Source organism: Chaetura pelagica, unplaced genomic scaffold, assembly GCF_000747805.2.
Source record: "Chaetura pelagica isolate M959 unplaced genomic scaffold, ChaPel_1.0 scaffold142, whole genome shotgun sequence".
Taxonomy (NCBI): Eukaryota; Metazoa; Chordata; class Aves; order Apodiformes; family Apodidae; genus Chaetura; species Chaetura pelagica.
This window is the reverse complement of record NW_009952973.1, coordinates 844,869-861,678: the sequence shown is the minus strand read 5'-3', so window position 1 is coordinate 861,678 and position 16,810 is coordinate 844,869. Positions and strand designations below refer to the sequence as shown.

The 16,810-nt window shown below is 49.8% G+C and overlaps 2 protein-coding genes across 2 annotated transcripts in view; one reads left to right on the top strand and one right to left on the bottom strand.

Moving 5' to 3' along the window:
* The first annotated feature begins 4,616 nt into the window (after positions 1-4,616).
* HOPX (HOP homeobox) lies at positions 4,617-7,004 on the top strand. Its single transcript, XM_009995878.1, has 2 exons — positions 4,617-4,760; positions 6,927-7,004. The coding sequence occupies exons 1-2, from the start codon at positions 4,617-4,619 to the stop codon at positions 7,002-7,004; spliced, it is 222 nt and encodes a 73-aa protein (XP_009994180.1).
* Positions 7,005-9,307: 2,303 nt separating this feature from the next.
* Positions 9,308-16,810, bottom strand: part of ARL9 (ADP-ribosylation factor-like 9) — a 14,079-nt gene continuing 6,576 nt past the window's right edge. Inside the window, exons 4-10 of the mRNA XM_009995970.1 lie at positions 13,900-14,031; positions 13,444-13,450; positions 12,328-12,419; positions 11,900-12,020; positions 10,689-10,820; positions 10,035-10,210; positions 9,308-9,422 (exon numbers count right to left, since the gene is read on the bottom strand). Of these exons, the coding sequence (XP_009994272.1) occupies positions 9,308-9,422; positions 10,035-10,210; positions 10,689-10,820; positions 11,900-12,020; positions 12,328-12,419; positions 13,444-13,450; positions 13,900-14,031 (775 nt within the window). The remainder of the gene's footprint in view (positions 9,423-10,034; positions 10,211-10,688; positions 10,821-11,899; positions 12,021-12,327; positions 12,420-13,443; positions 13,451-13,899; positions 14,032-16,810) is intronic.

Here is a 16,810-nt window from a genome sequence, read left to right as displayed (position 1 = left end):
CCCCGCCTGTCACACACACGCAGATACTTAAGCAGTCACCTGAGGACCTGCGGGGTTCTTGTTTTACTTACTCCTGGTCCCTGCCAGCTCCAGGTAAGCGCAGCCTTTGAGCTGGGGGTAACGGGGTGGATTTGCTGCCGGGGATGGCAGAGATGGGTGCAGGGAGGAGCTGACCTGCGCTTGCTGATGCTGGGGAGGTTGGAGCACCAGCCAGCAGGGCTGTGGTGGGAGAGCTTCGTGCCTGGGAAAGGGAGAGGGTCACAGAGGCAGGACTCCAGGCTGGGGGCACCACAGGGACCTGCCTCTGCTTCAGCAGCTGCTGTGCTCTTGTTTGCTTTGTTCCCCTCGCATATTATCTTCTAAAAGGCTGAACGGGTAGTTTACAGGATGCCTGACAGGTGGCTTTTCCTTATTTATGGCAGGGTCTGGTTTATTTTTAAAGCCTGTCCCACCTTATCCTGTGCGCCCTGCTGGTTGATGTTATCCACAGCCACCCCACAGCAGGAGGCTGGACAAAGATGAGGACAGGACAGGGCTCTGCAGCAGAGCAAGGGAGGACAGCAGGGTTTGTTTGCATTGAGGACAGCTATTTTGATCTCTGCGGTGGCAGGAAATAGCTGCAAGATAAAACCAGGCACAGGTGCCTCCAGTTGCATCCCAGCCCTGACAGTGGGGAAGAGTACAGAGGTCAAGAAGCCCAGCCAGGGGCTATGGGACCCCATCAACTGGGCAGGAGCTACTGCTCAGAGTGCTTTCCAGGTTCTTTGGGGGCAATAAGCTATTAGAAAGCTGCACAGCTAGACAGCTATTGAGTCTGCTGTTCAAAAAAGCAAAGCAAAGCAAACAGAGGTCACGTATTTTCTGGAAAAGTGACTGCTTTCTGCCAGGATGGTAAATACTGCACTAGCAGTGTTGGGCAGGCATGCTGAGAGGCAGAGGGATGTCCTCTCCCAACTGAGGCCAGAGCTGGGAGCCCTCCTAGTAACCCCAGGGTGTCTCTGGGGAGCTGGGTGCAACCACAGGACACAGGCAGTATAATTGCAGAGGGAGATTTCTCTCCACTACACTGCTCCTGCCTCACATCTAGGTTAGGTGACTCAGGGCTTGTCCCCTGTTGGACACCCCCCACTATGAAGATGTTTTTCCCATTATCTAATTAGACTTTCTCTTGCTGCCACTTGTGTCCTTCAGCCATTACCTTTTGTCTGCTCACTCCAAAAGGGCCCTGGAAGGGCATTTAAATGCCCCATCAGCCACACTAAGAGCCCCAGGTGCTGCCTGCACAGCACTGTAGCTAGAGCCACCCACAGCCAGGCAACCCGTGAACTCCTTGCAAGCTTCAGCTGCTGGCTGCTCTCACATTGCTCCACCTAAAACCAAGGCAGTTAGAGCCAAGTGTGAAATCCCCGGGGGCTCTTTAGCTTGACACTTAGCAGGTGTCACTGCTGCTGTGGTTTCACTGTGACTGCATCTGGCATTGTCACTTCTGCTTGGATGAATAACACCCTACCACCTAACTCTCATCCCTGTGCTGCCCAGGGGAGACAGCAGTGGGCACGGGTCTGCTCACAGAGCTTAATCACAACCACAGCCTCCCAGCCTTTCTGAAAGCTAAAGACATAGTTTACATCCTTTGCACTGAAAAAAAGTCTTTTTTTTTTTTTTTTTTTTTTTTTCCTCAATGCCTGCAAAAATAGGCAGAAAAAAAACAGTGAGCAGTGGTGCTTTTCAACAGCTGAACAAAACAGTCATGATTCTCCATGTTTCTTCCAGGCTTAAAGAAATGTAAGCAAGAAAATCACCTTTCCTGGACAGGGGAGAGGTCAGGTCCAACCTGAAGACCATGGCCCAGGGTTGGGCTTAAGCAAGGTTCTATTTAAGTAGTGGGTAGGTGAGCAGCAGTCCAGATATGGCCAATAAAGACATTTAGAGACTCCTGGTGCCCTCAAGTCCTGTCGTATACCCCCAATTTTTCAGCACCCAAAAGGTGCCAAGTGCTGGGTGCCACATGCTGCACAAGGCCACATGGCCCCTGCAAACCCCCAGGGCTCAGTGGAGCCTGCAGGGACACCTGCAGAGCCCTCCAGGATACCCAAAGTTTTGACCTTTTCCTGAAAGCCATCTCACAGCCTTGATAGTTAGGAAATGTTCTCTCTCTAGAGCAGGGGTGCAGGGGAGACAAGGAAAAACCATCAGGCATCATGTCCCACATGCTGGGGCACCCTGAGATGCCAGCAGATAGAAGATACCGTGTCCTAGGGGGAAATGCCTCAGGAATCTGGAGATTATCAGAAACAGAAAAAGCTGTGAAGACAAAACATAAGCGTTGAGGCACGTGTTCCCTATGCAAATCAATGCACACACACCAATATACATTAGTGCAGCAGGTTGCAAATGATGGTTTATAAACCACCAGGACATGTTGCTGCTGGTGGCCTGATCCAGAGGTGATGAGGAGCAGGTAAAGGGGCTTTCTAGAAGGGTGGGTGGCTCGGAGTTGACGCAGAGTGCTGATCAAGGAGGGGAGCGAGGACTTGTGGCCTGAGCCTGGTCTCATCTGCACTTTGTCCTTGTGGAGAGCCGAGCAGCCACAGTGCTGGAGATCAGCACCTCAAGTCCAGGTGATCTCCTTCTCCCCTTGCTTAATTTCCAGGGGTCTTCAAAAACCCAAGGTAGGTGAGCAGCGTTCACCTAGCCCCCGGCAGCTCACATGAGGGACTGAACTTTGCCCTCTTCCTATACGGACACCTCTGAACTGAGCTGATGCCAGGAAATCCTGGGCAGCTGCTGCCTCACAACTGAGGCTGCAACACTCTGCAGACAAGGCCAACTCAGCTTCCAGCAGATGGTCTTTCCCCAGTCCATCCAGAATGGTGGATGGTGCCTTCTACCAGCACACTCCCTTTTGCTCAGAGATGCTCCAGCCTTATGCAACCACTGTTACAATCGGTACTTACCAAGTGACTCAAGTAGAGTGGGCTGTTTCACAACCAGCCCTGATCTATTTATAGCCCTTACTCAAATGCTGAAGGATCCTTTTATTAGTCAAAGCAACCTCCAGCAGACAAGGCTCAGTGGAGCTTTTGCTCTTTGAGGCAAATCTCAAAGAAGAGGACCTCTCCAGCCTCTTGTGAAGAGGAGAGCTGGCTCTTTCCAACCTGCAAAGCAGTTTTGGCCCCAGGGTACCAAGTGGGTTAAGGTGAGTTATCCATCAACAGGGAAAGCAGTTGGGCTTAAAGCTACACAGTAGTTAGGCAGCATGATGGAGGTGTCTAGGTTACATCCCACAGCCAAAGAGAAGGAGAAGCTAGTCTGCAAAGTGGAAGCAGGGCAGGTGTGCGGCTGAGTAGGGGAGCAGATGGCCCAGAGGAGTCCCATGGCAGACCAAGGGCTCCTGGCAGCGCTGGAGATGCAGCAACACCAACCGCCCACCTGGCAGAGATGGGCCAGGAAACCCAGACAGCAGGAGAGCAGATCAAGAAAGGCCACATTTTTGCATCCAGCTCCTCCCCTGCCAACACCCCACAGCTTGGTTTCGGAAACATGGAGATGATTCAGTGTCAAGGGACTTATGCATGCTTTGTGGGGCCAACACCTCATTTTTCAGTTGGCTGGACTGGCAGGCTTGACCCTCTGCCACACGGGAGCAAACCTGGAGCCCTGCAAAAGAGGGGCATGGGACTTAACCAAGGGGTACTTGCTTGTTTTGCTTGTGCTTTTGTGCCACGTCTGCCAGAGATTCATACAAACAACAAGTGGGGTAAATGTTACTTTGGAGGAAAATGTGGGCTCCTTGCTTCTGCCACTGCTGGGATCTCAGCTGAAGGCAGTGAACGCTTAGGCAACAGACAAGCACAGGGTATGGTCCTCCCGGGACTGACCCTTCACTTAGACACTAAAAAACAAACAAACAAACAGTTCAGCCTGCTCAGGAACGTGACTGTTTATGCTCATGCCTGGTAACTTAAAATATATTGATCGGGAGGGAAAATGGGGTGATTGCTGGATCCAAGCCCAAGGCCCCAAAAGTTCCTGCATCCTCTGATTTGTGATTCCCCTGCACAAACTTGCCTGGTGGCTGAAAAGAAGAAAAAAAGTGCAAAACACCAGGACAGCAGCTGCTGTCCCTACATGAAAAGGATAATTTTTTTTTTTTAATGGATGTCTTTAAATTAACCCCCCAACATGCCTGTTGCTGTGACATCACTCCCAAGTGACGCCCAGACCTAAATACGGCTGTAAACAGGAATCATCCCCATGGGAGCCACGCTGGCTATAAATACAGCAACAGGGGATTGCTGAGCAGGGGACAGGCTGCAGTTTCCTGCCAGCTGAGGATGGTGAGAGTGCAGCTCGGGCTGTTGCTGTGTGGTCGCTGCAGTGGGGAAGCTGAGGCAGGAGCAGCTGCAGGGCTGGGGCTCCCGGCTGAGCTGCCAGGCATGCCTTTGGGAAAAGAGGTGGACCCTGCCACGGGCACTGGGTAGAGGGGAGCTGGTGGGGCCAGGGATGGCAATCTGGGGCTCAGTAGTTGTGGCCCCACATGCCACTGCCAGCTTGGGCAATGACACCAGGCCCTCTCTGCAGTGCCTGGCTTCATAGCCCTGTCTCGGGAGGAGATGGCCACGGAGAAGCCAGTGACTCCCACCGAGGAGCAGCTGGAGATCCTCGAGTACAACTTCTCCAAAGTGAACAAGCATCCTGACTCCACCACACTGTGCCTCATTGCAGCTGAGACTGGGCTCTCCGAGGAGCAGACCCTGGTGAGTGTGTTCCCTGCCCTGCCTTGGCACCACCCCTGCTCCCCCTGCATTCCCCATACACTCCCCCCCTGCCCACATCTCCCCCCTGCCCTGTGCCTGTCTCTCTATCATACCCTCTGCTCCTTCATGTCCCACCACAGGCTCCATACTGCAACCTCTGCACCTCTCGTGCTACCCCCCGCCCCCTGCACCCCTTTGTTCCCTGTGTGCTCCCTACTTGCACCTCCTGCACCACTCTGCACTCTATATACTCCTTACTGCACCCCACACTGTACCCACAAGTCTCTACACCTCTGCAAGCCCCGGTGCACCCCCATCCTCACGCTGCACCACAGACCTCTACTGCACCACCGCACCTCCCTGCACCCCACGTTTTCCCTGCACACCACATGTTCCTACTCCTGCACCCCCAAAGCCCCTTCCCCTGTAATCACAGCCCCTTCATCCCACAGCCATGGCCTCCTGCACAGCAGCCCTGTGCCCCACAGGGATCCTTGTGTTCCCCCCGCAAGGTGCCCCCCATCCCCAGCCTGGGCTCGGAGACCAGGCTAGTGCTTCCCCGAGCCAGAAGAAGGGCACACCCCAAGGGTTACTGGCTGGATATAGAACCCTGGATATACAACGATGCATACTGTCCTTTCCTTCCAACCCTTTACTGATAGTCTCAAGTGCCCAAAACACTGCTGGCTTTGTACTCTGAAGAAACTACAGTAATTTTAAAACAGATACCAGATAGATGGAACTCCTGCAGATGTGGGGCATGCTCAGGCTGTGCACACTCCTCACTACAATGAGATAATTCAGCATCCCTCAACCTAGATGTCAGGCCAGTCTGTCAGCCTCTCCAAGAGACATAGAGGCTTCCAAATGTCCTTTCACAGGCACAGCCTGCCACTGTCTGGGGCTTCCACGGAGCCCTGTGCTCCATTTGGCTACCTGCAGGCTACCCCAGGCTTCAAAAGCAAACTCCTTCCCAATTCCTTCAGGTTGAGTAGTTGTTTTTTTTTCTTAAAGCAAATTGTAAACACAGGTCACATATGCCCAGGACACCTCTGGAGACCTCTTAAAATTTTCCCTGATAGCAATATTTTTCCATGAACCCAGGGTGCTCCTAAAGCTCTGGAGATGAAGGTCATGCTAGGGACAGGACTAAGACTGGGACAGCAAACTGCAAAGTGCCTGCATTGCGTATGACAGAGAGAATCATTACTCCTGACATCTGGAGTGCTTTGTCAGCTAGATATAGCAGCCATTTTAATAAAATATTTAGTAAAAATGAGATGCAAAGAGGTAGTGAGTCAACAGGAGATGATGGTTTAGGATAGGAAGTGAAATTTTTGGGAGGAGGCTAGGCACACAATCATCTGGCTGGATGTGGTCCAAGGCACTGCTAATGCCAGAGCCACTTGTAGAGAGCATCGTGGTTGTATCATTACAGACCACAATAGCTTCAAAAATAGCCATGAACAAATATAGCAACAAAATGAGCAGCAGCAAAGCAAATCACAGGCACATTCCCAAACAAAAGGCTGAGCTGTGCTTCCGGCACACAAGAAGTTGTATCTCTCTCCTTACAGAAGTAGCGTGGCTTTATCTAGCTGCATTCCAGTGAACATCTGAAATTAGGGATGTGTTGAAGTAGCATCAGCAGCTCCAGGAGTTGGCTTAGACATGCTAAATTATTCCTGAATAATGTAACCATGCCTATTGCTTGAAGACTAAGATTATTTTTAACTCATTTTTTGAAACTATTTTTTTAAAATTTGCTGAAAGCCACTGTCTTGTCGCTCTCCTCCTTTCTGAAGCAGGTCAAGTTTTTATTCCTGTCAGGTTTGAACCTGCAGTGATTGTTTCACTGGTTCAGCCATTTAAAAATACATCATCCAGCAGCTTCTTAGGTAATCTCTTATTCTGTTTGCAAGAAAAACCAGACTCGTCAATAAATGAGGACTCACCCATGCTGTCAAGGTGTAAAGCAAGCAAGAGAAATTCGTTTGAAAGAGGTGCATGGTCAGCAGTGGCTTTCCTGCTGCCTGTGCTGCCTGGGAACAGTGCAGTGCTGTGCCACAAGACAGCAGTGCCCTCCCTGACCTTGGTCCCACAGACTTTAGCAAAGGGTTCACTCAGCCCAGTGCACTGAATCTCTCTCATTCTTTTTTTCTCCAGAAATGGTTCAAGCAGCGCCTGGCAGAGTGGAGGAAGTCTGAAGGGCTGCCCTCAGAAAGTGGGTCTGTCAGGGACTAGAGGGTGCTGCTCCAAGGCCCACGCCTGCTCTAAACGATGATGAAGCTCTTCAGAGGGGGTTTCCTTGGGATTCTTCTGTTGCAAACGTTTTTGAGACACAAAGTAATACCCTGCTATTTAACATAAGTTTTATTTAAAGTGTACATAATCAGGAAAAAATACTATATATAAAAAATGCTATATATATATAGTATACTATATACTATATGTATACAGCTTCTGATGGCTGCATAACCTGTCTAGTGATTCCCATCCATTAACAGGAGCTGCACAGAGCAAGGCAACTCGAGTCCTTGTCCCAGGCTTTCAGAAAAGCTGTCATGAAAGGTTCACAGAAGATCCCCAGAGGCAAAGTATGCATGCTAGCTTCAATATACAGATCATCTGGAGAGGAGGACACTTGGAAAACCAGTTGTGTTGTTCGGGGGATTTCAGTTAGCTCAAGATGCCTGAGTCAGCTCTCAATATTGGCAAACCGAGTGCCTACACCATAATCAGACCAAGCCAAGCCCCCCTTGAATGCATTTCTCACATTTTTGCTAAAGGTCACCAAAGGGAAAGGCCTGGTCTCATTTCTTTTTTTATTATTTTTTTTTTTCCCAATGCATTAATAAAAAAATGAAAGTTTTCTGATGAGAGGAGTTGTTTTATGTTCCCTGCTTGTGCTGTCTACTCAGTGGCAGTCTTCCTCTGGGAGGGCAGCACTTCTCCAAGGCAGCCTCAGTGGGCACTGGGTTTTCCCTCCGGCCTCAGCCTGCAAATATGGACAACCTCCTCTTCTAAGACACCCATGGGTCCATCCCTGGCAGCCCACACAGCCCCATGCACAACAGCAGCCCCAAGGTGGCAGAAGCTGGTGATACTGAGGTTCCCCCACTGGGTGGGGAGTGCAGGCTCCAGACTCCCTCTGGCCATTCTCAAGCCTCAGGGATGCAACTGTGCTGGGGATCTTGCACAAAGCCTGAACTCTTCTCCATCCCAGTACAGGACAATGCGTGGGCTAAAAGATAACCAGCACCAATGCCCATTTACACTACCTTGTTCAAAAGGGTTCAAAAATCCTCTGCTTAGTGGATTATTGAATCGCTTAGTGGATCCTCTGCTTAATCCTCTTCTGGTTTGTGGTCGCTTGCCTCTACTCCTTTGGAAGGAGAATCAACTTAACACAGGGAAGATGAAGAAACACTGGCACTGAAACTGCCACATGCTTTCACTTATGGCCTTTGACCCTTGCTGGACAGCATCTCACTTGCCTCAGTATCTCCAGCCCATTGCCAGTGCTTAGGTTGCTAGTGCAAAGAATACTGAGCTGGTAGGAAACAGATAAAAGCAATCTCCCTGTGCCATGTCCTGTGCAAGCTGTGTTGTTCCCTTGCAATTCAGCTGCTAGACTGACTCACCCTCAGACCCAATTGGAGCTTCAAGTTTATTCTGCAGTCTGGCACCAATTATCTGTTTTCTTCTTAGCCTTTGCAATATGCCTTCTCCCTTGCTGAGGGGAACTTTGCTTTTTTGAGTTAGGCTCCCAAAACCCCAATGCAGAGCTCCATTATTTTCCCCAGCACCACACAACTGAATGAAGATTTAACTGTGTAACTTGTATCACAGAAGCACTGCAAAGCAAAAGGCTGGGTCTGCCCATTCTCCAGGCCTTTGAGAAAATGGGCCCCAAAGCCCAGCCAACTCAATGCACATGCCACCCCAGCATTTCCGAAGTCTGTACTAAAGCTCTACGCCTTACCAAACCCAGCCCTGGATCTGCAGTTTTGCAGCCTTTTGTGTTTCTACTTCTGTCACAAGCACAAAACTTTGAGTGTCACTGTGAATTCTAAACTTTACCAAAAATTTTGAAACCCAAGGTCAGGAGTTGTGTTGCATCAACCTGCTACGCGCTATCAGCTTTGGTTTGCCACACTTTACATGTAAGAACAGTTCCTGTGCTGGCAGTTGTTTCATAACTTCTTTAGCTATTACAGGAAAAAAAAAAAAAAAGAAAAAAAAAAAAAGAAGAAGAGCAACAAACTCCAGACATAACCCATCCTAGGGAGAGAGGCTTCCTATTAGGTCAAATTCTGCTCTTTTTCCCTGGTGAGTACTTTGTTTCTAAAGAATGACCACTTTATTTAACTCCTCCAGATAAGCCCAGTAAAAGTGGCTGCTCATAAGAAAATGTTCCAGCTGGGTGCTTCCTCCATGCCATGCTCAAGCAGGTTTTCCAGTCACAGGACTGCCCACAGAGGGTGATGTTCCAAGGAGTGATGGGGGCAGTTGGCACGAGCAGCAGGCTGTGCTTCTGAGGTAGCTCAACGCTTAATGGGAAGAGCCAGCTCTTGGATCCTTGCAGAACAAGTCGCCTTCATAGCAGACTCCTTCACTGTGAATGCGTCTAGATTGAGTTGAACAAAGTTCATAGAAGGCCTGGGGGAGCAAGAACAGAGCTGGTCAGTTCTGACTGGAGCAGAGCCAGCCCTCAGAACTGCCTGCCAGCTGGCACCCCTCCACCCCTGCCCTACCCTTCCCTGTCAAGGGAGAACAAAAGCAGTCCTGCCCCTGCTGCTGTCACCAGGACAATAGTGAGAGGGGGTGGCCCCTCCCTCAGTGAAACTACTGCCACAGCCACTACAGCCAGGCATTCCTTCACCCTCTGTCGAACATCCTAACCATCACTTCCTGCAGCACAGGTTGAGGCCAGCTGCATCATGCTGGGCAACACGAATGTGCTAGCGTGTCATGTGTCAGCTGGTTGCTTTTTATAATTGCAATTAATAATTGGGAAATCCTGACCAGTTATGACTGGAATTAGAAAGTTCCTATTTCTTCTCTTCTGATTCTCCTTCCACCTCAAAAATGCTTTTTAAACCACAAGCCATGTACCATTAGCACATCCAGGTATATAAAATCCATGCATTTTGGAAATGGAAGAGTAGTGACTTAATCACACTGCCCAAACCCAAATCAACAAGGTGTCATGGCCTGCACAAAAAGGGCTGACAGCTGATCATTTGCCCATGGCAAGGAAGCAGCACCTACCTTTTGCAAGGCTGGGCCAGTTCCACAATCCTCGGTGTGGCCACTGCATGCTGTGCTGCCTTTGTCACTGGCCACTCAGCATCCCGCACGGGTATGTAGTTAGGATGCACTGTTTTTGCCCGAGCCAGCTCCAGGGTCCGAGGGCTTGGAATTGCCTTTTGAGCCAACAGGGAAACCTGTGGAAGAATGGGGAGGAAGGTCCTTACAGGTGCTCCTGGCATTCAAGGGTGACCAGCCTGCAATTCAGGTGTGCCCAGGTTCACTGCCACTGACAATGCACAGATGGGACATGATCCTGTCCACAGCTGTGACTGGCACCAGACAAGCTGTGGAAGGAGAAATCACTGCCTTTCAGGCCAGTCCCACAACCTGCACTCTGGAGATCCTAATTAGACACATGTCCATCTCTTCCCATCCCCACAACTGCAGACTAGGCACAAGTCTGCCCTTCTCTTGGAATGTCTGCTGGGAGTCAGTTCATGCTCTGGCCAGAGGGAGAGCCCTGCTCTGCAGCCCAGGAAGCAGTGACATCAGCCTCACAGACAGCAGCACATCCAAGGCTGCCATGAAGGGAGCCACCAGTGACTGGGAACCCATGCTGCCCCCTCTGCCCGGTGTCCCTGCTGTGCATGGTCCCGGGTGACGCTGCATTACCGGACGGATGACAGACTCAGGAAAGCTGTTATCATAGCAGCAGGTCACCTTCCTGACCCGGGGCTCTGCAAGACACTGTAACCGTGAGGATGCTCTGGCTGAGATTGCAGCATGTGTAACCTGTGTTGGCACCTGAATAGGTTCAAAATGGAGGAGGGATGTACAGAGAGAGAGCTCATCCACAGCAGCCCATGGGGACACACTCCCTCTCCAAAGGGATGAGTACCCAGCACCCTTCCTCTATAGACAAGGACACAAAAAGGAGCACCCTTACTTTCCCAGCTCCCGTTACTTTTCTTTTACCATGATTACAAGGTAATGTTTGCACTATTGGGATTTGTACATCTCAGCCAATATTACCTTTTTTTCCCTAACTGTTGCCCACTCATAGCCAGGAGAGGAATGCCTGTAACGAGAGCCTGTGCAGCCAGGTAAAAGTGCCAAGAAATTTCTTCCAGGGTAGGGAAATGTTTTTCATATACATCCTCCTGGCTGCATCAAATAATTTTCCCTGCTGAGGAGAGACACTCAGATTTTTTTTTTAACTGCTAGTCTGCTTCAGCATTGGACCTCTTCCTGTATTTTTCACAAGGTTACTGATGCCAAGGACTGCTCCAGCACAGCCTCCCTTATTTCCCAGCCCAGAGATTGCAGCCAGAAAATTTAGCCTTTGCCATGGAAATTACTGTAATCTGAGATTGCCACAAGCCCTTTCACCCTTGTCAAAGCAATGACTTGCCTAAAGGGAGCAAGTTCAGAGATGTGTCTCTAAATTAGGCTTCTAGTAAAACACTGTTTAAATATATATAGTGTTTGGAGGTTCATCCCCCTGTGCACACAGATAGGAGCGCAGCTGCCCAACAACAAGCATGACTGTACTCCCTAGGAGCTAAACAGGCCATTCCTGTAAGGTTTGTTCACTTTCCCAGGCTGCTTTATCAGGGGATGCAGTCCAGATTCCTCCCCTTGCTCTCCTGCTGTTCTAGGCTGATCCAGCCTGGCTGTTTTCTGTCTCTTAGCAGTGAGATTTTCAAAGACAACATCTCACTGTGAAAAGACAGTTTCTCTCGCTATCTAAAAGCCAAACCGGACAATTTCTCGCCTCCATAACACACACTGGGCACATCCAGGGCCATGACACAGGCTGTAAAATCTCAGGACAGTTTGCTGCATCACTGTCTCCTGCAAATCTTACCCAACCACCTCCTCACCTCTCTGGCCAGCATGAAATCTGGGTGCACCGCCTTTGGCCGGGAAAGCTCTAGGATCCGTGGGGTGGCCTTACAGTTCAGTGCAGCTGGCGACACGGGCCACTGAGGGGACTGGTGAGGTCTGGAAGCAGAGAAGCATGGCACTGCCACACAGGTATTCCTCCACACTGGTTAAACTAGGCTGCAGCTGAGATGTTTAAGCCTTGCATTTTCCACAGTAGAAGGCAGCTTTGTCTTGTGGCCGTTTCCAGTGTAGAATACACTCATGCCATGCATCCAGAGGTCCTAATTCCAGCAGAGTCCCTTCTCTGCATGTTGCCCTCTGTTGTACCTATTCATTACTTTGTACTTATTTCTTCGAAGCTGCACTGATGCTACAAGACCCAAGGGCCTACCTATAGCACCCTGAAGGCTTTCTGGCCTCTCACCTTTGCTGCAGGTAGGCAACAGGGTCCTGTTTAGGTTCAGACAACTTCAGCAGCCGATCAGAAGGGAAGCCAAAATCCACTAGTGGGGGACGCTCCCAGATCGTTGATTCCCGCCCGCAGCTGTACATGAAGAGGGGTCTTGAAGGACAGAACAAAAGTTAGTAAAAGGCAACCGAGAGAGAACATGATCCTGGCAGATGGTATCCTAAGTCTGGCTAAACATTCATGCCTGCTACATGTACCTAAGTCAGCACTGGTGCACATGGAAAAGCCACAAACAAATTGGCATTTACACTTGGCGTTTCCTAGCTTGAAAGGTAAATGCTGTTCACATATCCCTGGGCCATTTCAGGAAGCTACTCCACAAATCAAACTTGGCAGCACCTCTGTTCAGCTCTGCCAATTTAGAAACCTCTTTGTTGCAGTGGCTTAATAGCACGTTGCGCTCTTGCAGGTTCCTTCATCTTGGGATCTCCCCATGCTTGCTTAGTCCATGCTCACCCAGCTTTCCATTCAGCCACAGCTGCTGGCAAATGCCTGTCATCATCAGGAAAGGGGTGAGCAGAGGTTGAGCAGAAAGGCATGAAGGGCTGTCAGATGGACAGCATTAGTTAGAGGCAGGAGCTCTCAGGAGGAGGAGGGCCCCTGAACTGATGACAGTGACAGAGAAAACTACACATGTGTTTTGACATTCCACCAGGTAGAGGAAAGCCAGGACTGTAACACTATTTTATCTCCATTCTCATTGATAGGACTTCTTACAGACTAGCAACTACCACCCTGTCTCCAAAAGCACTTCATCCCCTCCAACAGAGCTACAGACAAGTCGCTTCAAGCAATGCAGCACCACCCAGCCCTACTGAAGTTTACATTTTTTCATGGACTGCTTTGACTGGTTGCTTACCAGTGACAGCAGAGGTTTAGCTCAAAGCAGGAAACATGAATTCCCTTGAGCCAGCAGAATGCTGCCATATTTCTGCTTATAGCATTTCCTAACCTTTATCCTCAAGATTTAGGCCAGACTCCAAGAGGACTTGGAGGATCACAAATTGTGTCCAGGGGCCTGTCTGGGCTGCATCAGCCCCAGTATGGACAGCAAACACCCTAGGCACAGACAGTCCCTCTGTATGCCTAGCTGTGACAAATATATGCTCCCATCAAGGCATACACGCATGCACATTATGTCTCTTCTTCCTTGCAGAGCAGCCAGATCAAGGCTGGCTCCTATGGCAGCTGATCCAAAACTAGAGCACTAATCAGAACATCAAGCACCATGCATTGCAGAAGCCCTTCCTATAGCCAGGAAGAGGCTATGAGGAAATAAAATGGCACCAAAACTTAACACCCCCCCAGTTCCTCCTCATTTTGGAAGTCAAGCATTCTGGGTGACTATGCTCCCATAGCACTTTCTTCCCTGCTACAGACAGCCCCTGTTCCAAGCATCAGCACAGCCTAATGTGTCTCAGTGGCATGGAGCTCCATGTGAGCAGTGGTGGCAGGAGAGGAGATGGCACATTCCCCTGATCAAAGAGCACCACCTGAGCTGTTTCCTTCCCCCAGATGTGCTACCACATCACTGACCTGCACCGGTGCTTGCCAAAATCTTTTTTGGGCTTGGCCAGTGCTGCTGTTCTTGGGGACGGCCGAGCTGTCACAGCACCTCGCGGGACAGTCCAGAGGGTCTCTTGGTTTCCCCACACAATCCTAGTAAGAACAGCAAAGATTTGACATTTTAGAAACATGCATAAGTGTGAAATGTACTTGCTGGGGCTATCCTGCCCTGCCTAGGATGGGACACACACACAGTCCCTATGGCTTTCCACAGCTGTACAGTGTAGCTGCCATCCCCAGAGCACTCACCTTCTCTGGCACTGCATTTCCTAACTCTGTCCATGTGGTGGTTGTCAACTCAGAAAGAAAACAGCCTTGAAGTGATGAGTCCGGTTTTACAGTTACCAGTGGATGTGCAGAAAGGCTTGTTTCATTACATCTCTGAAACCCCTGGGGGAGTTTCATGATTGCATTTTTCTTGCCTCACCATTACCACCTAACTATACCACAGGAATGGCATTAAAAATAATAATAATGTTAGGGTCAGGGTGTGCCATGGAAAGTGGGTGAGGTTTTGCAGCACGTTAGTGGTTACTCTCCTGTGCCTACAGCAAATGTGGAGTTGCTCATCCCCTAATGAGAGAGAGGCCATGGTGGGAGAGGGTACCAGGGTTTTCAAGAGAGGGAAGTGCACTGTGATGTGTCTGTGCAGCCTTTTTCGAGCACAGTAACACCCATTCAGACAGTGGAAAAGAGACATTATCCAGAGACTGTTGCCTTTGTTTGTCAAGACATAGCTTGACCAGCCATAGCTTGACCCCATAATGCAGACAGCAATTTGATTCCTAAAGATGGACTGTGTCCTCCAGCATACAGCAGCCTGTGACTCCAATGGAGTCCAGACTTCTTGCACCACAGCACCATCCTACCTTGCAACATCTCAGCAGGGCAGCTCAGATGGGGCAGCAAAGGCAAGACCAGTTTTTGGACTGACAACAAGAAAGCATATTGAAGAGAGCCCCTCACCCACTGAACATCTCAATCTGTTCTTGTTGGAGTGATTCTGTTCTTGAGAGGAAAACAATAGCAAGACAAAGGCAAAAGGTCTGCATCAGCTGAGGCCAAGTCCCCATTTCTTGAGCCAGAGCTGTATGGGCACCTCCTTACCTGGGTTCATTTGCACCGGCTGTTTTCTGGGGTTCTGCAAGTTTTTGTATCCTCTCAAAACTACTGGAAAGAACAAATGTGCCATTACATATACAGTTAAACCATGAAGCATGAAGAAGCTACTGCTGTACTGAAAGCCATAACACACTCTTGAACCCCCGTGCCTCTGTGAGGCAGCCTTGCTAGAGTGCATTTAAGAGATCTCTCTCCATCCGTTTACTCTGGTGAACTCACCAGCCCATGGATATTTGTGCTACCTCCTGGATTACAGAGACACATTTTGCAATTCTGCCCTCACTGCAGGGTCCCTTGGGGACATGGCAGAGAGAGTGGGAAAATACTTTTCTGGTTAGTAAGATGCCATGCAACCCTAGCAGGTAGGAGATGGATGATCTCCCAGACTACAGGAGCCCAGATGAACACAAACAGCTGTTATCAACACTCCTGTGGTTTGTGAAAAGGCACAGTGGAGACAGTACTGTTTCCATGTGGCTTTAGGAGCACAGGTGAAGACCTATTTTTTACTTATCATTTTATTTCAGTCTGTTTAGCACAGAGGTCTTAGATGCTCTAGAGACATAGGAATATACGTGGTCTGTGCCCTAGAAGCAGCACTGAAAATGTTTTTACTGAATATTCATCAGACCACAACTTCTCAAGAAGATCAGACATTGCCGTTTGCTCCTGCTGCTCAGGTGTTTCAGGCCTGAAATCCTAGTGGCTGGGAAGCATCTGTGCTTTGTAAGCACGGGTACAAAGAGAAGGAAGACATTACTCCAGTGCCACAAGTGTGTTGTAGAACTCTCTGAGATGACAGACCAAGACCACACCCACCCACTGGGACTGCAGGTGCCAGCCCCAGCTAGTGAACAAACACACGATGTGGGCAGATGTGGAGATGCCCCACCATGGAAAAAGCATAGGAGGCGAAAGCCTGGGGCATTGCTTTCCTGCTCAGTATCACCTGGCAATAAGGCAGCACAGTCCTAGAGAGGGGCAGGGGCACCAACAGAGAGAGAAATGTTTGCTGACAGAAATCAGTCCATACTTTGGGGACACACTTGTGGTTTTTCTGATGGGGCCGATACCTCTAAGTGAGCTGCTGAGCCCCAGCAAACACATGCTAGTGAGCCGAGAACCACAGAGACCCCTTGCAATGGCAGGCTGCTGTTGGAGCATCTTCACCACATGCTCTCTGCAAGACACCTGCTGATTTATCTCCCTGTCACGCCTAATCATTTGTCACAACATGGCAAACATGGCAACCACCGAGATCCCCCAGAGGGAACTAACTGCCCATGGGACTCTGGGCTCTCCCACCAGTTCAAGATGAGCCATGCTCAAGAAGGCAGCAGTCACTTCATGAGTCCAAAACCAGTTTCAGCTGCTCATTCCCAAGTGGCTCCCCAGAGGCTTTTCCATGCAGAGGTGCAAGGGGGATACCAGGCAGACGTAGCCCTGTCCAGCCTGGAAGCTGGAAGCCTTTGTCTGCAGGCAGGCTTGTCGCTTCTCCTCCACCCCTGGCACAGATCCACCACATAACCACAGTCAAACCTGAAGACCTTGCATCACAACCAGGCCAAGGGACAAATCACACACAGGGGTCCAAATTGGGTCCCTCAACTCACCTGACAACTATTATCATCTCTTCTTTTTTTTTTTTTCAGTTATAAAAAAGAGATTACTCTTCTATAATCACAAAAGCTACGAACAGGCATCCCCACACAGGACGTGTCTTGATCCTCATCACGCTTCCCAGCAGGGA